At 37.9% G+C, this 23,376-nt stretch overlaps 1 protein-coding gene and 1 pseudogene across 1 annotated transcript in view; both read right to left on the bottom strand.

The window, feature by feature from the left end:
- The window catches only part of LOC118811191, a 35,696-nt gene extending 30,788 nt beyond the window's left edge, over nucleotides 1-4,908 (bottom strand). The window contains exons 1-5 of the mRNA XM_036575355.1: nucleotides 4,552-4,908; nucleotides 4,183-4,318; nucleotides 2,793-3,078; nucleotides 2,617-2,667; nucleotides 2,401-2,527 (exon numbers count right to left, since the gene is read on the bottom strand). Of these exons, the coding sequence (XP_036431248.1) occupies nucleotides 2,401-2,527; nucleotides 2,617-2,667; nucleotides 2,793-3,078; nucleotides 4,183-4,318; nucleotides 4,552-4,829 (878 nt within the window). The 5' untranslated portion in view covers nucleotides 4,830-4,908. The remainder of the gene's footprint in view (nucleotides 1-2,400; nucleotides 2,528-2,616; nucleotides 2,668-2,792; nucleotides 3,079-4,182; nucleotides 4,319-4,551) is intronic.
- Nucleotides 4,909-8,724: 3,816 nt separating this feature from the next.
- LOC118812261 lies at nucleotides 8,725-20,471 on the bottom strand (annotated as a pseudogene).
- Between the last annotated feature and the right edge of the window lie 2,905 nt (nucleotides 20,472-23,376).

Below are 23,376 nucleotides of genomic sequence, written 5' to 3'. Positions count from 1 at the left end.
TCCAAAAATGCTACCAGCATTCAAACCACAGGTAGGATATCTTGAAGGCTAAATAACCTTATCAGAGGATAAGTAACAAAATTTAGTCTGTGTAACGTGTAAAGTAAAACTTAATTTACATTAAAAACGCAATTAAAGATTCTACAGATCCACTGTGGAGAGCATTCTGAGCAGCTGCATCACAGTGCCACTGCTGCTGAACACAAGGCCCTGCAGAGAGTGGTGAAAACTGCCCAGCGCATCACCGCGGCTGCCCTCCCACCCATGCAGGACCTTTACAGCAAGAGATGTCTGAGGAAGGCCCTCTGCATCTCCTCCGACCCCACACACCCCAGCCACCCGCTGTTCCAGCCTCTGCCATCTGGAAGGAGGTACAGGAACATCAGAGCCAGAACCACCAGACTCAGAAACAGCTTTTTCCCCCGTGCTGTTAAACTGGTGTCACCAGCTACACTATCCTCAACCTGAACTCATACAGACTGAAGTCTGTTCACACTACTTCACACCAACCTCAACCTGATTAACAGACTGACCTCTGTCCTCCCCCTACTATCCCTCAGATCGCCATCAGCTCAGAGACTGTATGCACCATGCACTTTAACCCATAGTTTGTTGCTCCCTGCCCTCTACATACCCTATTGCACCTACTGTTATATTAACAGTGTTAAAGTACCAGCACACCTACTGCAGTGTATATACTTGTATTTATTTTCTGTATTTATTGTTCTATGTCCCTGCACTATGTCCTGTCCTGCACTATGTTGTCTGTAATTGCACTGGAGATCTAGCCTAAAAGTGTTTCGTTGTACTGTACAACCCTGTTTCAGTATAATGACAATAAAGTTGAATTGAATTGAATTGAATTGAAATGACTATAATAATGATATGCTAAGGCGCAGTAGGACTGCTTGATGGGTAGGACAAATTAGTAGAACACAATTGCTGGGGTGTAAGCAGTGTTGGGGTAATGCAGCACAAAGTAATCTGTTACAGTATTTAATTACTTTTTCCGGCAGTGCGGTCATGTTCTTGTAATCACAGTACAGTTATGCAATGCATTTAAATTGTAAATGTCCTCCATATCAATTATTCATGCCTGTATCTGTATGTAATTTGTGCTACCTGTGCTACATGACTGCGTGACTCTGATCTGACCTAAACAGATCAGCCTTAATTTTCTTTCAGAAACAGCTCTGTAAGCTTCACAAAGATTTCATTTATTCTTTTTTCATTTTAGTGGTTAGTTTCTCAGTTCTTTAACAGCATCAGCCATTCTATTCAGCATAACTGGCTGCGTCTGGTTCAAAGTCAGGTAACACTTTATTTGGAGTGGTCCTTTGTAAATGATTAATAAACTCTTAACAGATTATCAGTAACACATCTACAACATATCAGTGAAGTAGCAGTAGTTCAGCATCTGAATACATTATGGTAAATATCTTAGAGATGTATTGTCGATACACTACTTACGTTAAGTAGTTGTATTGTTAATATGTTACTTCCGTAATACAAACCTTAACCTTACCCAAAACCTAACCCTAACCCTTTACTGAGAGTCTGTTGAGTGTTTGTTTTAATCTAAAATGACCATTCAAAATAAAGTGTCACCAAAGTCAGAGATACTGAGATACTGGTATTTTAAACAGAGGAAAATCCTCAAGGCCTTGTAGGTCTTCAGAGAAGGTCTACTGATTACTCAGATCTAAAAATACTTGTCTGTAATTTATAGTTTCGATTTTTATTCAATAGAACCATCCTTGTATTTAAACTCTACTATTCTTGTTTCATTGTTAAATTCTAGATTAAAAACAAAAGGGTTGCATTCTTGAAACATCCAGTGGAAAGTCGGCCAATCAGGAATTGTTTTTCTCTGTGGTATCTGGGTAGACATAGCAAAGTGAGCTCTCCTATTGGTTAGGACTTCAAGAGCTGAAGAGAAGTCCTGAAGGGTGAGGTGAACTTTCAGCATAATTACAAACTGACAGAAATCAACCAATCATGTTTTGATTTACAGTTTTCGGAGGAAAAACTTCACTTGAGGCTTTTTTGGAAGTTTCAGGTACATCACCAACTGAATACGAGTGGCATCCCAATCAGTGGGTTTTAAGAAACGGAAAACAGTGGCAGCAGCTGTTCACCAGCCTCTCCTGAAAGAGTCACCATGAAACTGCTACAGGTTAAATGTATGCTAATATGTCTGTCACAAGCTTCGAGTACACTATTTAATGCCTTTTAGAAGCTTCAGAAGTCTGTGTTTAATCTAGAATGGCCAAAAAATGTCCAGATGAATTGTTGTTGGCTTAGTGCTAACAAACTGCTAGAATCCCATAGGAATGCTGGCAACAATTAGCATTATCACAGGTGAGGTTACAATGGTTTAAGAGTATACACCATATACACCTGTATGTCTTAGCAGGATCACAGAAAGCCCGCTCTATCTCTTCATTATCTTCCAGAACTTTCCAGCTGTGTCCATCTCTTTGTTCCCACTTGTAAGGCAACTGGAAATGCACCTGCCAACATCTGTCTGTGTAAAAAGCCCAATGACATTAGGATATTACGTTGTGTACATTATATAAATGCTATTTTAGTCATTAAGAAGAAATGTGGTCTTACTTCCTTGTTTGCAGAAACCTTTGATGTAGAACAGGCATATCTCACATTTCTCTGTGGAAAGTGAAAATAAAAGAAAATATAAGAGTCTCAAATTATTGTTATTGTTATTGCTGTCCCACCAGCAGAATGTCTTGCTAACACATTACGATACAAAACATATGAAGTGCTACTAATACCTGACGTCCTGGCTGGAGTGTTACTGCTGTAAGCTCGATTAGCATCCCAGACTGTAAGTATATTCCTGTAGGCTGGAAGCATGGACCCCATTAGCTGACTGGACACTCCTTTGGCCTGAAGGTTTTTCATGGGATGAGGTTCGTAGAAGTCATGGGATCGGCTGCATTCAGTGCTGCCATCACAGGTTCCTCTGATGTAGCTCTCACAGATGTGGAGTCTTCTACAGGCCTCTTTATCAGGACAGCTACCATATTCACCACTGCCTTTGTTATATGTGAAACACACCTGGGAGTACATTGTGTCATTGGTTACTAATGTGATGTTCAGTACAGATTTACAGTCAGATAGTCTCTAGTCTCAAGCACTGATGATTAAAGGAAGAATAAAAGAACCCAGACAAGTAATAAGTATAAAGAAAATGTTTAAATGAATCCAATGGGGGACACCGACAGTGAAGTTTTATTACACACCTCTATAACCTAAGAATAGCTCAGACAGTTTGCATTGAAGTCCCTGTAGTTACTGAATAATAAGCCTTAGCATTTAATAAGGCTGATATTTTAAGGGGTCAAGCAAAAGTCTGCTTTCTCTTTCCATCTGATTGCTGTCCAGGAGAAACTACAGATATATTAAGGAGATTTTTTTTTTTTCGATGGGTTTTTAAACTGCAGTGAACAGTGAGGACTGACCAGTGAGATGGAGAGGCGAATGTAAACCATGTTAAATGATTATACAATAAATATGGCCATTAACATCAAAAATTATGTAAAACTATCAGTTAATTTTGCGTATAGGTTTCAACATGTATTTTCAGGTGAACATAAATTGGTAAATATAGCTAAATAATTAGCAATATATGATTATGCAGTGTAACTGGAGTCAGTAATAGCAGTTTATGGAGGAATGGAGGGATGAGAAGCGAACAAATAAATGTAAAAGATATAAAAAGCTGGCACTGGCTACTTGTCACCCTGCTGGGTTGAGAATAGTCCACTACACTTACAAGGTGCACCAGTGAGGTCTAATAAAACAGCCAGTACCATTACAGAGCATTTAAAAACCCCACCAACACTGCTTGTACTGAAATATTAGCACACAAACGCCACTATGCCATGCTACTGGTGTCACTGCTGTACTGAGAATGATCCACCATGCAAATACTATCTGGTGGTCCAATATATGCCCTTCTATTAATGAATGAGATAGAAGGTGACAAATTGTGCATAGCAACAGATGGTCTGCAAAAGTTTGTACAACAATGTTTAAAATGGATATGTGAAAAAAGGAAAAAGCAAATAACAACAATGATTTGACCACTGATTAAAAAATACATTAATAAAATCTGGCTTAGTGCATCTTTTCCACATAGAATTAGTATGAGACCCTTACTGGAGGCAACAAGGTGTTGTCATTTTGAAGCAGTATAACGCACAGCTCAGTGCGGTCCAGCTCCAGCAGGTTGTGTTGGCGCAGCACACTGACATTATGTCCTGAATAAAGATCATGGGAGAAACGGCACCCTCGTCTGTGCAGGAAACAATAATTGAGTATACTGATTGAGTAGGCTACAATGATCTCATCAGTAATACTGAACATATTTGCTGACTGGATAACAGTTAATAATGCAGCCAGATCACAAAACAATCCAGAAAGTTGGTCCTCATTATATTAACCTTTACTCAAATATGGATATGTCAAAGAATGTGTGGGCGCTAGCAGGTTACATATGTTCATACATTCTTTAGTAAGCAGCCTTACCTTCCTCTGTCGTATGGACAATCTCCAAACAGGTACATTTTACACAGGTGAAGGTTGCTGCAGCCTTGACATTCTCTGACTCTACAAAGTCTCAGCTTGGTCTTGGCAACCACCACTTTGTTTCTGTCACCAGTGGTCAGAAACATATCCGTGTCTTTGAGTACATTTTCTACTTCGTCACGTAATGACAGTCCAGACAGCTGACCACACAAGTCCTCAAGATCGATTCGCCCATCATGGGCACATAAAAGCCGATTAACCAGAGCTGCTGCTTGCATGACTGCTGAGTTCCGTTTTGCTTCTCTTTCTGCGTAAACTAAGCTGTTCTATGTGACTGGGCAAAATGCTGACATGCAAAGCTAGGGCTGCATCCCATTTCACATGTGTATTCTAGCTGGGTGTGTACTTCACTTTGCCCACAGAAGAGACTCCTACTCTAAAAAATGGTGGCAGCTTGAGGTAAATAGGTGAGGAAGTCCACTTTAACTCAAGAGAAACCAGGCAATATTCTCTTCAGGTTAAAAAAAATGCTACCCTTTACTGAACGGCAGCATTAGGACTTAGGTCAGTGTGGCATAAGGATAGACTTTAAAAAACTGTTTTCTCAAAGGTTCTTTAGTAAAGGGAGTGGTTCTGTTTATATTAGTTCTATATAGAACCATTTCATGCTAAAATGATTCTTTGCATGGTGAATTGATTCTGCAGACTGTTGGACAATGTCTTGTATATGGTTCTATATAGAACCAAAAAAGGCTCTTCTATTGTTACAAGTTTGACATCGTAACAATAACAGAACCCTTTCGGTGCTATATAGAACCATTTTCAAAAAGGTTCCCCATCAGTCTGAAGAACCATTTCACCATGCATTTAGCATGACCTTATGGTTCTAAAGAACCTTTGAAGAACCATCTTTTATAAGAACGTCTATGACGTCTCATAAAGGCTTATTCTGACAAGTGTCAGTTGTCATAAATGTAGGCATGGTGTAGGTGTCATGTAGCCTTATGAATGTTGCTCTTTAGTAAAGTGTTATAAATGAATAAACACAAAATGAAAAAGAAGAAAAAGTTCAAACTTTTCAATTTCAACAAAAAAGACGGTTGTAATAACAGCACAAATGATCATTTAAAACTATGATTAGGGCTTGGATTATTATATAGATACTAAAACTGTAACCTTTATTCATGTACTTTTTTACTGAGCATAATTATGTCATATTTGAAAATGAATGTGCATGTTAGACATGTGGGGCTTCTCTCTCCTTTAAATTAAATGAGTATTCTAGAATAGTGTTATCCACAGACTAAATTCATCAAACAACCACTGAGTTTGGTGGGAAACAGTAGGTAATTTGGCCTGTAATTTTCTCAGGGGAGGAGGGAGAAAAGCACTGACATGGCTGATCTGGACAGAAATAAAATCACAGAGGAAAGGTGGAAATTACCCCAGGACCCCACATAAATGAAATACCATCCACATAGGTCTTGCTTATGAAGGGCTCAATCAAAGGTCAAGCGCCCTTGAAGGAAGGGAAGAAGGTAAGGGGAAATCACAGTCTGAATGAGATGCAACTCTGGTGACGTGTCTGTAGCGTGTACCAGGAAATGAAACTGCCACACAATAACATGAACAGGTGTTTGTGAGAAGGGTTTGTAGGGCGAGGTTCTGCTCTTTGGAACACATAAGTCAGTGTTCAATCATTGCCTATGGTTGGGTAACACTTCCTATGAATATTCACAAAACATTATGAGTGTAATTATTACACATTACAAATGCACCTTTTGACGCAACACCTTTTGACATAATGTGAAAGAGCCTATAGTGGTTTGTCAGTCCAATCTAAGTATTTGTAATGACATAGAAGTTATACTTAGCTCATGGAGAACACACCCAAAAGAAAACCTCACACATGTGACTCAGCATGAGTCAATGATGTATGACCTGATATATATATAGGCACACGTATTTAAAAATACTATATAGTGCAGAAGGTGCCCCATGACATTGTTAATGATACCCATAAAGCCAGTATTCCTGTTCAAACAGCCCGAGATGCTCATTTAAAAGTTTTGTGGTGTGATTTCCACAACGTCAATGTATGTATGCACCTGGGTTTGTCGGTCGATCTGAATGACCACTAACAACCACTGCACTGGTGGTCATCTGGCTGCACTGTATCCAGTATTACCTACACTCAGGGGCTTTTACAGCATACGGTATAGAAAAGGGCAAACAATCACATTCCCACCCTACTTTCCATTTCCTCGTTGATACACCAGGACAAATAACTGGGATGGCTAATGTAAAGTGTTCTCCAAGAGGGGGCGCTAATGGGTGGCTTTTATGCCTAAATCACACACAATCAATGTGTGTATTTCTAAAAAGACCATTTAGTCATGGAGGGCTGTCAGCACAGTTTGGTGATTTCATCCGCAAACACCCCTAATTAAACCCAGCAGCTACTAGCCTGATGTATTGGCTGTGCTAGACCCCAGCTCTTCAGGACTGAAGTTCACAACCTCTCATTTAGTGTAAAAACAGGAATTTTGAGCATTTTGAAAATAGAAAAACACAGAGCTTATTATACACCCTAAAGCTGGTTATTCGGTAACTACATGAACTACAGGGCAAACTGGCATTATTCTTAAGTTATAACTGTCTTAAAAGTTTGGAGCCGTGGTTCTTTTCCCAGATCATCAAATATGAATTCCAGAAATACTATTTTGTATTTCAAATCTCAAAATATCTCAAATTTCAAACCTGAACAATACAGGTATCAGCAGTACTGTCCATTGCTGTATATAGGTCATTTGAACAAATGTATTATTTACTTATAAAATAACCTGTGGACAAGTTAGCAATACTATAGGTTCTGGTGTTGGTCATGTGGTAAGTGGTTTTATAGTGTTGTCATGGTTGCTTCTTCTAGCGACATATTTTATTGATTGCTTTTATTGATTTAAATTGTCTCCACATGTTCATTCACTTAGGTAGTTGGTTATGGTAAATGGAGGTTTTAAGATTTTTAATGTTTTGGTGAAGGCGGTGTGTAAAAGTAGCCTCTCTAATCTCAGTTATTTATACTTATTTATTTATATTTATTTCTTATCCACGTGAATTGATCATAAACTTTACAGACGTCCTGTGGTAAACAGGCATTGTCCCACCTCTCCATGTAAAACTAATCCTGTTCCAGTAATACCAATGGACTGTATTGTTTATTATGGATACACGTGCTGGCTCCACATTTTAGTTGCATTTTGATTATTATTTATAGTCAGCTGAGCATAAATCTTCTACAGTAAGTAGATGTACAAAGCTGTACTTTGACTAAAAAAAGAATATGAGAGATACAGGCTTTGTTTAACAAAGATATAAAGTGTGAATTCTAAACTTTCAATTTATACCACATTTGTGTTTGTAAGTAGAACAGGAGATACTTTATTATATTGTGAACTTGATGAAACGTTATTGTGTTGTGTACAGTGTTAAGAGAAAAAACAGACATGTTTTGTCATTTGGTGATATCAAAACAAACTGGAAAAAGTCAAAAGGGCAGAATTGAATCTGTTGATGCAGAAGGTTCAACTACAGAACAATAACAACTCAAGACTTCACTACTTCAATAAACTCATTTTATTTTAATACTTCATTAGTAGCAGCAATTCTGACAATAAATAAGGATCACACACATATTTTAGTAAAATTATAACCATATTTTTAAAGTTTCTTACGATTTTCACAATAATGTCCTTATTTGACACTGTCAGTATGGAGCTGACTGGAACTGGAAGTGCTTTTGGTATCTCATCATGTCTTTGCAATAAACAATTTACTAGAAAAAAATGAATGAAACTCACTTGTAAGCAATGCAATTCATTAATATAAATGAATCATTAATCATTTTTAATCCTTCATTCATTAATCACTGCAGTTTAGAATATCGATACCCAATCAGTTTTCTGCTTTACAACAGATACTAAGTACATTTTTATTACAAAATAATGTGATACCCACAAAAAGAAAAAAAAGGATTGAGGTTCAGTGAAAAATCTAATTTACACCATTTTTCACGTACCAAGCTCTGACAAGTATGTATGACATCAATGAAGACCTGGATGTTGTTTGAACAGGTTGTGAGAAGTTTTGTGATGTATTTCAAATACGTCTAGGTTATGAGGCAAATTGGATTTATTATTATTACTTTGACATGCCTTTAAATAGTCTGACAAAGTAAAACATCTTTGTCTGCACAAGTCAATAATTGTTTTTTTTTTCCTAAATCCATGACATACAATCACATGCAAAACTTTGATCAGCCCTAGTCAAACGACATGCTTTGTTAATTTTTCACATCCTCAACAAGGAACAAACCTAATAATGGCATTTTTCCACAAATTTTAGTGTACAATTACTGTTTATTTGAGTTCAATATATCAGAAAAAATAAAATACAAAATGTGCCATAACTTACCACAGGTCACCCCACGCCACTATGCTAAATTCAGCAAATAAACGGTAACTATGCTTTAAAATGTTCAGTAGTGAGCTCTGTTTATAGGATGCATTAACTTATTTTCACTTAGAAAATCAACAAAGCACATAATTGGGCTAAAATCCAAATGTTTTCTTGAAATCTGACAGCAGCTTTAATCCAGTATAAGATATTGTAGTGTGTTGTTTACATGACCACCCAAATAATCTGCTGAAATCAGATAATGATCATATCATTAGTGTGCATGTAAAAGCAGTCAATAAAAAAATTCACTGCATAACACAGTCTGATTTTTTTGTTTGTTGGGGTTGGGAGGGTGGAGAATGCACTCTTTGGTGAATGGAAAGTTCTGAGGAGCGTGTTAAGCCAGGCGAATAAAGCTGGCGGTTAGTTGAAGAGGAACTAGTATTGTACAACACTGAGAAAGAGGAATCGGCAGACTGATCACTGAGAAAAGCTTTAGTCTTGGTTTGAGACTTCTGCAGAACTGTAAACTCCGAGTCCTGCAGAAAGCTCTGAGGTGCAGGCTTAGTGAAGTCAGCGGTGCAAGACGACACAGTTGATTTCTGGTTTTTAGCACTCTCAGAGTGAACAGTATTACCTGTTATGCTACCTTTGTCAGTGCTTGCCTTTGCTGAGACACTGGTTGGAGGAGAATGATCAAGTAGAAAAGGTTTGGAGTTGTCTGGAGAGTTTAGAAGGGTTGCAAATGGATCCAAAACATCACACCCTAAATCAGAGAAGTCTATGCTGCTGAGAGTCAGTGATTTGCGAGAATCTTGCAGCAAGCTCTGAGGTGCTGGCTTTGTGAAGTCAGAGGTGCAAGACACTTTTTGAATTTTAGCACTTTTAGAGTTAATGGTGGTATCTGGTAAGCTAGGCTTAAGTGAGATCAGTTGATGATCATCTGACTTCACTGAAACTTCAACTGCTGCTGCCAGGTCCTGACCAGACTTTAAGAGCAACCCAGAGGAACTAAACTGAGCTGGAGGCTTGGGATCGAGCTGTGACAACTGGTCACTTTTTGGAGCTGTGATGACTGGTTTAGCGTTTGCAAGATTACCATCTACTAGAGAATGGGAAGAAGCTAAGTCCTTATGTTGACTTACTGTTGAATCCATGACATTAATGAGCGGGTTTCTCACTGTAGTAGCGCAAAGAGAGGGCGATGCCGGTTCTGTATTGGTTGAACTGGATATGATGGTGTACTTCTCGAGAGATGAGCTTGCCGTTTGGCTTCCATCAGCAGCAGATTTGCAGCTATCTCCAAGGGCTGTGGGCTTAGAGGTCGGGGTGATGTCGGTTATTGCTGACTGAGCTAAACTCTGACTAACAGGACAAACAAAAGACCTGATAAAATTTATGTCAGATTGAGAGAATTTCTTCTCTTCATATGTAATCAGGAACTCTGGGTAGACTTGGGGTCTATCGAACACCACAAAAATGGTGGGCTCTCGGGTGTTATCGACACAACTGTCATAAAGAGTGCCTGTGGAATCTTTGGCTGGAGGCCGGCGATAACTGGACGCTCCTCTGGTGTACTGTCCGACCAGTACTCTGCACACAAACATGGATTTCTCACCATATTTGTCAGTGAAACCATGGGAATACTTTGCATCCCTGGCAAAGTAACTTCCTGCAAGAAAACAGGACACACAATGATGACTTCTAAAGCACCGGTCCGAGTAACAGTTTAGGTACAAAAGCAGTATCTTACCTTGACCGTACACTGTTCCATTAGCTCCAGATAACCTCATGTCAACGTTCTGGTTGCATATAGCATCAATGTAATCGGATTTGGTGCCATGGAATAACAATCGCTCCCCTTCTTCATATTTCTTGTCTTTGTTCGCTTTCCTCATTCGCTCTCTTTTTCTACAGATAAAAGGCAGTATCAGCAAAAAGCTTGTAAAAGGGAAGTGATGATATAGAAATATGGAAACATAAACCAAAAAAAATTAGTATAATTCTATATCAGTTTATGCTTTGGATAATCCTCTGGCAACTAAGTAGGGTCCAAGCCACATTTTATGCCAACCCCCCCAAGTCTGTTAAGTTCAGCTCATAGTCAGTAATTGTGCATTAAAATGTGCAGAAGTGTGTTCTCTGTAAAGGATGCATTCTTACTTTTTAACTTAGAAAATCAACAAAACGTTATCTGACTGGGGCGCCCAAACTTTTGCACATGACTGTATCTTATAAAGTTAAACAGACTCCTTTTAGTGCAGACTGATATGAATGTCACTTGTCAACTAATATGATTGTTCTTAAAGTCGAACAACATAAATGCAGTTGGACATAACATAAATACTGCGGAAATGATCATGATACTGGTAATACTAATACTAATATTAATAAAAAATATGGAACATTAATATCTACCAAGGATCTTAAGGCATTACAGTGGCCACAAGATCATTATTAACCTCACTTTTTGAAATGCATGCCACCCAACTGTTAAAATAAAACCCAATGGGCTGTTTCAGTAGAAAAATGCAGCAGCGTCACAACAGAATACTATAAAACTGGGCATAAAATGCAAACAGCCTTGTGTGGCCAGTGCTCTGCAGTGTTGTGCTGACTGTTAATAGGCTATAATGCACATAAAACGTGGAATCTAATTCTCCTAATTAGCTGACATGTTCACTTGCTCAGCAGGGCAACAGAAAATAATGTTCTTCATTCATATGTTTGTGATATGAAGTACACTTTTGTGATGATTGGTAGATTCATTAATCAAACACAAATGTTTTGTTTCCCTAAGTGTTCCAATGATTGCGTAAGTAGTCATGCTATCAATGTGTTAGACAGGCTATAAATTATAACCTAAAATATTCTTCATAGTGCTTCAAGGCCCAATTAAGCACATATCACTCGGAATCCTATAAAATAGAATTTTGCACCAACTCATCTTAAGATATTTTCTGTATTGACACAGCAAATTACTGGGATGCTGACACTGTGACATTGTGATTTGGCACTCACGTCTGAAAGTCTTCCCATAGTTCCCTGTTCTGGACCCTTTCGATTCTCAGGATGGTAAAGCCCGTCATGGTCTTGTGGAAACGTTCTTGCACTCTGGTATAATCTTTGTCAGAGGGACTGAGGGGGACCCTCTGAAATTTAATGAAGTAGAACAGATGAAGTGCAGTTGGAAAAGAAGGCTAACAAATTAGCAAGAATGAAAAATAGGTTTAAAATGCTAACTGGATCCTATACCTGAAAACCTGAGTCTGGAATTGCAGCCTTGTCCCAAAAGCTAGGAACGCCTTTATGAAAGCTGGACTGTGCACCTCTTCTGCTAAAGGAAAAGAAAATCACCAAATACTAATCAATACTGATCAAAAATATTACTTCATAGGTTGCAGCAATGCTTTTTCTATGGTGAATAAACAGTTGTCAGTTACATGAATAATGTGTAGTATAACATGCACTTCTTGTGAAATCACTTACCTAGCTCTTGCTCTCTGGGCGTCCAAGGCAGAAACAAACTGAGGCCGACGTCTGACCGATTTCTCTGTGCCACTCATTTCATTTCTCTGCTTCATATCTTTGATAATATCACAGAGAATTTTAAATGAATCAAAACCAAAACCTGATCGTATGTCCATATACTGTTATTTATGCAAAAGTTTTGGCACCTCAGTCAAATTAAGTTTTGTTGATTTTGTTGATTTTCTAAGTGAAAATAAGTGCACGTCCTCTACAGAGAACACACTTCTGCACATTTCATATGTTTATACACTAATTTAACATACTGAAACAAAATAAAACAAAAAAGGTGGTCTGTGTGAAAGTTATGGCATATTAGGCCAACGTTTGTTCTCTGTAGACGATAACTGTAGCTGAAACTACACGTAATTTGACTGGAGGTGTTAAAACTTTTGGGTGTGAATCAATGTGAATGAGAAGTGGTGTAAAAGTCTTTCGCTTTGTTGCAAAAACCCCTGGCTTTGAACTAGAGCAAACAGCAAACTCCATCATATCACATCATCATTATCAAAGTAGATGAAAAAGAACAATGACAGTAGTAGTAATATGAATTGATAACACAATAATTATGTATTTATATAAAAATATCAAAACATTATAGTCAGTGACACAGATCAAATGTCATACCTCTGAAATTCAGCTCATAAACACTGTTTGCCAGCAGTAAATCTGACCACAGCATCATTGCTGTCCTTCAGGAACTGTAGATATTTTTGCTCGAGTTCCTGACTGGTGACAGAGGACAGCCTGTGCATCTCCTTCTGTGATTCCAAAACAGGGAATGAAGTTTTACTTAAAAAAAGAGAATGCTCAGCTGCATAAAACATGGGGAAAAAAGAGTAATCCAGCTCTGTACATCACAGAAAAAAATTAAATGGTGGCACAAGAAGCCATTTAAACAGCAGTTAGTGTGCTAGTTAATGCAGCTGGTTACAGAAATGTTAGCGAAACACGTTTGTTGTCGTGGCTCAGGAAACTGACAAAATGAAAAACTATCAACCTGTCATAAAGTCAGTTTTTTTTTTCTTGTCCATTTCTCCTGAGGAATTAATCCTTTGAAATGTCCTTTGACACGATCATGTGAGGCGTTACTGCCATTCTGATTTCTTTGATTTAATTTAGTTGAGACACTCGTAACTGTTGCAGCTGAGTTTTGAGTAAGCTGCAGAACGCTTAGTATTATGCAGTTTAGTTTCACACAGGTTTCAAAGAACTGAAGTTGCATGCACGTTTCACTATGTAAAGCCAGACTAAGATCTTCTCAGCACTCTTCACTCTCTCCCACAGGTACACTGAGGATTGAAAAAGCTTCTAACTTACAACTGATGCATACTGGATCCACTTCCCATACTCATTCTCCCAGTACCAGTTCCACTTTGTAGTGAGGACAAAGGTGGGTTCCAGGACTGAAGACTCTGTAGAGACACGCCGCACTCTGTGGAACCCCTGGGTCATTGTGTCAAAGCGCACAGGCTCAGTCCCCACACTGCAAAACACATAAGAGCCAGTGGACAGTGAGGATTTCTGCAGTTTCATGCAGTGTCAAACACCTTGAAATAAACTTCTGGTTATATTTAAAGGACAAAGGACAAACGAGTTCCTTTATCAACAGAGTGATACAGATTTGTGAGGTCACTCCTATTATGGCCATTTGCCTCTACAATGAAGCGTCCCATAGCATAGACTGTAATATCAAATGAAATCAAATTAAATAACGTTTATTGTCACATCACATGACACAGGTGAGTGAAAATCTTAGGGGAGTATATATTCATTTTGCTGAAAATGAAATTTACACACAATGTAAAGGGCAATGTATATATATATATATATATATATATATATATATGAGTCTGAGATAAATAAATAAGATGCAGGGTACACAGGGGATAGAATATTGATATAGAAATCTTCCAGATTATACAAGATATGGATAGATGATGTACAATATGTCAATCTATATGTGTAAGTATAGATTTGCTAGATTGAAGGTAAAGTGAGATCAGAGTAAGTCTGTTGAGATTCGAATGATTGTCCATGGAGATCATCATGATGATGATTCAGAGGTGTAGTGACAGGCCCATAGACAGATACACAAGCAGTACTGGCTATTATTATATTATATTGTTACTGTTATTAGTTATTTATGACTGAATGTGAATTCTGAATAGTAAAAATAGTTAATAGGTACAAAATAATGTTCAAAATAGAGACTTTATAGGAGAACAAAAAATGCTCTTAAGGGGCCAATATCATGGAAAACCAAATTTCCTTCCCTTTCCCCTCTTTTCCTTCCCAACTGGAAAGAGGCTGGAAAATGGTCATGTAAAAATGGATTATGACTGTTTTGGTACATAAACCCATGAATGTTATAAGTGGACCTCAGGGGAAAAAAATAAAAATACAAGAAAAATGTAGGATATGGGCTCTTTTAGCTTAATAGATGTTATTGTCCTGACATTTTTTTCCAAGTCAAAGTCATTTTGACTCTTGACTTTTTAATCTGCTTTGTGTATTTTGTTTGGAACTGTTTAAGTAAATGTTGTAGTTATACTTGATGTCTCGCTCATTCTGTCCTAGAAATAATTTTCTACCATTTCAATCAGGCCAATTACTTATTAAATGCTTGCACAAAGCAGCCGATGTTTTCAAGTGGTGTTGGAAAATCATAAAAAAGGCTTTTGAAATGACAGGGACAGTATGTATGCATTTTTGTCTTGTTGCTGCTGTAAGCTTGCAGTTTTTAATGCCACTAGTGCTTTCCAACACACCTATAGGTCTTGACTGGGTCGCAGTAGTCTCGCTCTATTGCCTCGTTGTCTGGTAAATCTGTCCACACTTGGTCCACCTCCACCTCCCACTTGTAGGGCATTTCAAAGTGGATTCTCCAGCATTTCTCTGAAATGAGTGAAATCAGTGCCTATAGGTTAGTTTGTTAGTCTAGACTCTTTAATTTAAGAAGGTATCCAACGAGTACATTGCCTTAATTAATGTAGCAAACAAGTGTTAAATCACAACATATTAAAGTGGATACACACTGATGTGCAAAGCCTTGGATTCACTATACAAGCCCTAACAGGTTATAAAAAGACTGTCCCTCACACTTTCCAGCTGATTTTTAAGTGACTGAAATACTGGAGATCACACACTGAACGAGTTGTGATCACACATTACACAACTTTAAAGCTGTTGCTTAACTGAACTCACTGAACTCAAAGTAAAGCATATCTGGGTGAAGTCATGGAGGTGAGACGTGATCAGTATGTGGCGGTTTTAGAGTATTTGCTGTACAGCCACACAACTGAATCCTATAATATAATAATTTCCCAACAATGCAGTAATGCTCAGAAATGTGAACAAGTGAGCACTTGTTTAAAAAATGAACAAAACCCAATAATGTAATAAGGTATTACATTATCTGTAAAATATTATTATATTATCAATAAAGATGCTGTATTACATTGTTGGGTTTTAGAAATTTTTTTAAAGAGGTTCTAGATTTTATTGCATGTCTGGGTACTATTACATTATTGGTAAATTATTACATTATTGGGTTCTACACACCTTAAACACACTATTTTGAAAAGCTCCACTACATATGTGCACATCCTTTTTTTGTGTTTTTTTTTTTTATTTATTTGTTGTATTTTCTTCTTTCACACTCTCATTTTTCCTCTTGGGGGAACACATTTAGATTGAGTCGTGGACCAGTATACACTACTACTGTGGTCACCAACACTCCACCTGCATATCTACCTTCCAGCAAGTTTCACCATAAACCTAAACCTAACACACCTCCTTCAGCTGACTTCTGAAGGTAATCATTAGATGGGTCAGGTGGGGTTGAGCTGAAGTCAGGTGATGGGACAGGTGGGGTTGACTCAGGCTGCCCCAAAATCTGCAGAATAATATCCAACTAGCAAGTAAATTGGGACTAAGGACAGGGTAAAAAACATGTAGTGCAACTGGCTTAAGTATTGCAAAACTAAATCATGAAATCACATATCGATATGAATTAGTCTGCAGGATGGCCCTGCCGCTTACTGTGCCTAAAGTTTAGTACTTTGGTCCAAAATGAAGCATAGCTCATTTTTATAGTTTTAGTTAACAGTTTTATGGTATTGATTACCACCAAAGTATGCAAGGACCAGACACAGCATTCACTGATGTTCAGTATCAATTCAGACTCATTTAGGTCCCTAATGAAAACTCAAATATCATAAATGAATTAAAAAAGATTTTAAACTCATGAAAAACAATAAACATACCTCCAAATTTGCAGAAGCCTTTGACAAAAGACAGGCAAATCATGTTTTCTGTAATGAAAAGGAGGGCACGCAGTAAGTCCATGCTTTATGTCTGAATGCAGAGCAATTACAACAAGAACCTATTACTGTTGTTAGCAGTAGTAGCATAAATGTATATTATGTGTATGTGTATGAAGTAATTCCTTACAATATACTTTAAAAAGAGAGTTCAATTATTACATGTAACATTTCAGTGAAGATTTTGGGACAAATTATCTACAGTGCTAAAGTAGCTTAATGGTAGATCAAAAAAACACACAGTAAACACGCTGGTAATCTAGTAATCACCTGCATTTTTCTGTAAGGACACGGGCACTTTGCCCTTGTTGCCGGACTTGGTGTCCACTTTCCTCTTGGCATTGGTTTCACCCCTGGCATTGCTGTGGTCCTTGAGAGCCATAATGTTCCTGTAGATCGACAAAAGCGATCCTATCAGCTGACTGGTCACTCCTTTGGTCTGGAGGTTTTTCATTGGATGAGGTTCATAGAAATCATGGCATCGTCTGCATTCAGTGCTGCCATCACAGGTTCCTCTGATGTAGTTCTCACAGATGTGGAGTCTAATGCAGGCCTCTCTTTCGGGACAGTTCCCAAATTCACCACTGCCTTTGTTATATGAGACACACACCTGGAATCAGAGGTTAAAGGAACAGTTCAGTGAAAAGTGTTAAGTGAGGAGAATTTCACCTATTAAGGAATTGTAGAGCAGTTTGTCAGAATACCTACATTTAGATTACGTTGTTTTAAATGATAGATTTTCTGTAAAGCTTGTTTTGTCGCAACAACCACTATGAAAGAATGTATATGTAGGTAGAGCATGCATAGATCAGTGCTAACTGAAGGCTGCAAGCTTCCATCTACTGGTTACAACTAGAGAAAGTAGAGAAAACCTTGGTAAAATATTTATGTTTTTACTTGAGTTAAGTACTAATCTACTTGCTTTTAAACGTACTTAATTATCAAAAGTAAAAGTGTGATATTCTAATAATGTAAAAATTTCCCCTCTTGTGTGTCCTGTTTAGTAAATGGGTACAATTTCACTCCCAATTCAAACTCTTAGGATATCCAGTATATGATTTAAAAATGGTCTGTAGGCTTAATTACAGTTGATAAGTTGCAATCGGACATTTTGTATTTAGGGGAGGAATTCAGAGAAAGGTGCGGTATGATTGGTTCGATTTACTTGTGAAAGTGCGTCATATTCCTTTGGATATTGTAGATCAATGATGTTCAACCCTTGTCCTGGAGAGCTACCCTCCTGCAGAGCCTAGTTCTAACCACAATTTGCCACACCTGCTCCAGCTAATCAACATCCTTCCAAGTCCCTGATTGTCTTTTTTTCCAAGACAAGGCTAATGGGTACTTTATATGATGTGGCCTCACAGAACTGCGTTAGCAGTCCAAAGAAGAAAGAAAATGCAGACCACCCAATTAAAATAAAATAGAAATGATTTATTACCATTGTACAAGTATGAGTTTGACGCCATTACTGAAAATAAATTAGAACAAAAACATATTTGAAAGAGTAAAGACTAAAAATATACAAGCCAGACCGCACATTGTGGTTAATTATGCTCTCATACCTTATACCTATACTCACTGGCCACTTTATGTGGTACAACAATAGGTGCACTTAGGTTTAAAATTGCGAGTGTAGGCCATTCTATGAGTAGAATAGAACTTCTGTAAGACCACCATAGGCCAGGTATTACTTGGTTGGTTATAGACTTGTACTTGTAAAACCGCCTAACACGCTACCGCCAATGTCTCTGTGCTGGTTCCCCCCAGAAAAAATATCAAGTCAGTGGTGGTCTGTTTTCTACGGAGCCCCGCTGATGACATTCTGTATAAATAAAAATAATGCATGGCCACAACTTAGTAAGGAGTGGGAACAAGACAATTAAGTTGTGGCCACGACTTAGTAAGGCATGGGAATGAGATCCTCATGCATGGCCACAACTTAGTAAGGCGTGGTAATGAGATCCTAATGCTTGGCCACGACTTAGTAAGGCGTGGGAATGAGATTCTGATGTGTGGCCACGGGTTAGCAAGACATGATCTTGGTCCCACGCCTTACTAAGCTGTGGCCACGACTTAATTATCTTGTTCCTACACCTTACTAAGTTGTGGCCACGCATTGGGATTTTATCCCCAGGCCTTACTAAGTCGCGGCCACGCATTATTTTAATTTATACGGAATGTCACCATCAGGACAAAGCATGTAAGTACCCAATAAACAGGCAAGTTACAAAAGTGCACATACAAAGCAATACACAAAACTGTGTGCTCAGGTCAAACTAAAATAACCAACATAATACATGACCAACTGGTAACTGGTATAACCTGATTGTCCACTACATAATGAGACTTAAGTAGGCCTGTTTCATAAGTGGCAGTATGTATCTTACATGAGGAAGCAGTGTGCTGTCACTCTGTAGCAGGAGGACCCTCAGCTGGTCTTTGCTAAGCCCATGCAGGTTGCGCTCTCTTAGTACTGCTGAGTTGTGCTCTGACTCCAGGCTGTGGCCGTAGTTGCATCTTCGCCTATTTGGGGAGAACAGAATCACTTTATAGGGTTCCTTGTGTGTTCAGTGTCACAGCAAGCATGACATTTTCCTTCTTAAAGCAGCAACATTATCCTTCTTATTAAAACACTGAGAATGTCAAGAGTCAGTCAGACAACATGTAGGGTGACAACATATTACAGCTAATTCAGCAAACTGTACAAATGGTGGTTACATTTTTTCATTTGATTCCCTTTAGGTCAAGTGTCTTCATGAGCTCAGACAGAAAATGTTGAGATAAACATATTAAGCCACCTGTAGAAAATTTGAGAAGCATACAAATGTAATACGTTAATCAAAGTGTCCTGATGTGTTATAAAAATGTAACTAATAATAATATTAATGAAAAGAAGAAGAAGAGAAGAAGAATTCGTTTTATGTATGTCCTAGCAAGGTGAGGCTAAACCTTGAAAGCACAGATGTATATGGAGTGAATGGGTGGAGGTATGAGTCTATGTTTTTAGTGCATCATAAGCAAATGACTGATAAAGTAACAGACTACCGGATTACTGTTCACAGTGATACAGTCACAAAAACACCTCAGACTTATTTAAGCGAATGTCTCCATTTTAGCTCAATACTGACGTAAAATGGCTGCTAATTTCAAAACACAAAGGCAGAATGTAACCTTGCTCCTGTCTGTTGTGTGTGTGTGTGTGAGAGAGAGAGGACTCACCCTCTGCACTCTCCCAAAAGGTCGAATCTGCACAGGTGTAAATCTTTACAGGTTTTGTCACACTCTCTCGTTCTGCAGAGCTTAAGATTAGTTCGGACAATGACTTTTTTACAGTCGTCTCGCTGAATAACAGTGAAGTAGTCGCTGTTCCCGATGACAGTATGCAAATCCTCAGAGTCCGGCAGTGACATCGAGATGTCCACAAGACCGTCACCATCCACTGAACCGCTGCTGTCGCATATTATTTTAAGAACAGCCTCCAGCGCCATCATTACCCTCATCCAGCGATGTCCAGTGAAAGTGAGCAGTGTGTTCTGCGAGAAACACACACACAGGCCGACTAGCGCTGCCCCCTCACGCAACTTCAGCTTTGGTAAGGAAAACGAAACTTAACAGGGGCCTTTAAAGTGGTTGCCAAATCATTGCTGACTCCCCACTTCAGTGTTTTTTTCTCTGGTAAAACGTCAAAAGTAGTAAACGTTTGATATGAAGTTTCTGATATCAGTGTAGGGTTTAATTCTAATGAATGCCTTAAAACACAAGGTAGGCTCACTACAGCTTAGGATAAGGGCAAATAGTTGTACAATTTGGTGCCGTTTGCTTTAAATGAGAGGAATTTTAAAACGTTTTATTTGTGTTTATCTATAACACAGACAGGCTTATTAGCTCCAGTGTTTTAAAGGATCCACATACTGAAAAGCTGAATTTACCTCACTTTTTTTCTTTTGTTACAGTATAATGTAATATGTAAATACTGTTAAAGTCTCAAATAGTACCACTCACCCCAGTCCATAAGAACCAGAGAGAGGAAACAGACACTTTTTTAAATTTAATATATGTCCAGTGCATGCCTCCAGTCCACTTCAAATTTACACACGTCATTTTGCATTGTACTAAATATGAACAAAAATATGCAATATATTTTAATGCTGAACAAAATAAAAAAAAAATGTCGTTATAAAAGAGGTTGCCATTGGTTGAGAAGATATCACAAGTAGCAAAAAAGCTGCAGAGCGCTAGAAAAGTATCAGTATAACTGGTTGAATAATATGTAATCAGAAAGTTCATGGAACCACATATTATTGTCCATAGTCAGGCAAGATTTCTCTAGACTAATGATAACAAAGGTAAAAGAGAAGCCAACCGTCATTCAAAAATATTTGCAGGATGACCTGAAAGCAGCAAGAGCAACAGTTACAAAGAGAACAATAAGCAAAAAACCGCACTGCAATGATCTCTGGTCCTACACCCCTCGCCAAACTTAAAAAAGAAGCACAGATATGCATCTAAAATCTGCACATAAGCATTTAAACAAATCAGGACCCTTTTGGAACAATGTACTCTGGTCAGATGAAACAATAATAGTTCAGCTTGTCATGTTTAGATAAACAAGGGCTGGGCATATGATTCCAAGAACACCAAAGTGAAGTATGGTGGTGGGAGCATTGTGGTATGGACCTGCTTCTCTGCAAACATACTAGGGAATTACATATCATTAAAGGAAACATGAGTGGAGCAATGTACTGGGACATAAGAAGATAATTTAATCTATGAGCCAATAAAAGAGGACAGTTTCAACAAAACAACAACCCCAAACATACAGCCAAAATAACTCAACTGGTTTCTAAAGAAGGTGAATATGCTGAATTCCATTTAACATTTATCAAGTATTTTGAAATTGCGAGTCCAGCAGAGGGACCTTTGTTACTGTGGGCAACTGAATATGGTTTGCCAAGAGGGATGGGCCAAAACTGAACCACAATGCTGCAAAACAGCTAATGACTTCTTATTGCCACTATATGTACTAAGTTTATTACTTTGTGGTGTCTAAATACCTTTTTTCCACACCACTTTTAAACCTTCATGTTTATGCATATGAATATATACTTTTTGTTGATATTTGGAAGTCAAAAGATATTATGTGTGTGAATTTGAAGTACATATATGGACTGGAAGTTTATTAAATTAAAAAAAATGTGAATACTTGTTTCCCCTCACTGTAAACCAAGCTGTAAAAGCAGCCAGCAATGAATTCATTGTTCGTTGTTGTCACCAAAACCAACTCACATTCACCAGTCTAGCCTCTAGCAGTTTAAGACCACCCATCCAGGCTGAAATTAGAAGGAGCGTTTCAGTCTGGGCTGCTTTTTGCATGAGGTGTAATACAGGTCAGCCAATCAGAACAGAGATCATTAGTATATGTAAGTCTTATAGGCTAACAAAAACAGCCTATTTAACTGTAAGAGATGAAGAAAGGTTTGTATAAATTAATTATGGCTGTTTTTGTACACCAACCCACAGTAAAATTTTAAGCAGCACAAAATCAAAAATAGTAAACAAGTAACATAAAACACAAAAAGTAAGTTAGGGGCTTTTGAGTGAAGTTCGAAAGTCATTTCTAGCTGAAAGGACATACAAAATGATACGCTGTCAGGAATGTTCCTTACTATAAGCAGTGTAAGCATTTTCTTAGGGACCCTAAACTACAAAGTGCCCTCAAATATCTACCTAGCTATCTTGTCATTTATTTATTCATTACAAATTATAATTTTTTTGTTATTTATAAAGATATTTTCTTTCCATATGCAGGGTTGGGCAGAATGCTTTGAAAAATCGGCGATGGCTGAATTCTGAATACATCATCCTTAATGAATTCAGTGAAGTATTCCATTACAATGCACAAAGAACTAACATATTCAGAATACATTTAGAATACATGTTGATAAGGCACATTGGAAAAACCCTGCTGTCCTAACTTTTATTTAATTCACACTAATTCTTTTGTTCATATGTTTTATGACAAAATTCACTTTTTACAAGATTCTCGGCATTGTTTTGCATCTCACCACTTGCTTCAGTCCACTGCTGCTCCCATAATCCCACTGCCATCTCATGAACAAAGCAAACAATTCATTGTATCCCACTAACAAAATTTTGCACTGACCCATCACATTGATTTATCAGTCTACTCAGGCTTTAGTGTTTGGAAAGAAGTCGTTCTTATTCAGTATGTCTTATGTCTTCAGTATGGTGTTTCTCTTAAAGGTGGTATATATTTACATTACATTTGACAAGTAAGTGTTCTAAAAGTATTTCCTAAAAATGTTAAAAGTAACTGTATTCTAAATACTGCCTTTAAAAAAACTTCGATTTAATTTTTGTATTCTGAATACATATTCCCAATATTTATATTCAGTTACAACCCAACCCTGCCACATATGCATAGTTAAAAATGTTGCATCACATTTCCTTTAGCATTTATTAAAACCTTTTCCTGATTGAAATGAAAGAA

Source organism: Colossoma macropomum, unplaced genomic scaffold, assembly GCF_904425465.1.
Source record: "Colossoma macropomum unplaced genomic scaffold, Colossoma_macropomum, whole genome shotgun sequence".
Classification (NCBI taxonomy): domain Eukaryota; kingdom Metazoa; phylum Chordata; class Actinopteri; order Characiformes; family Serrasalmidae; genus Colossoma; species Colossoma macropomum.
This window is presented reverse-complemented; position numbering and strand designations above follow the sequence as displayed.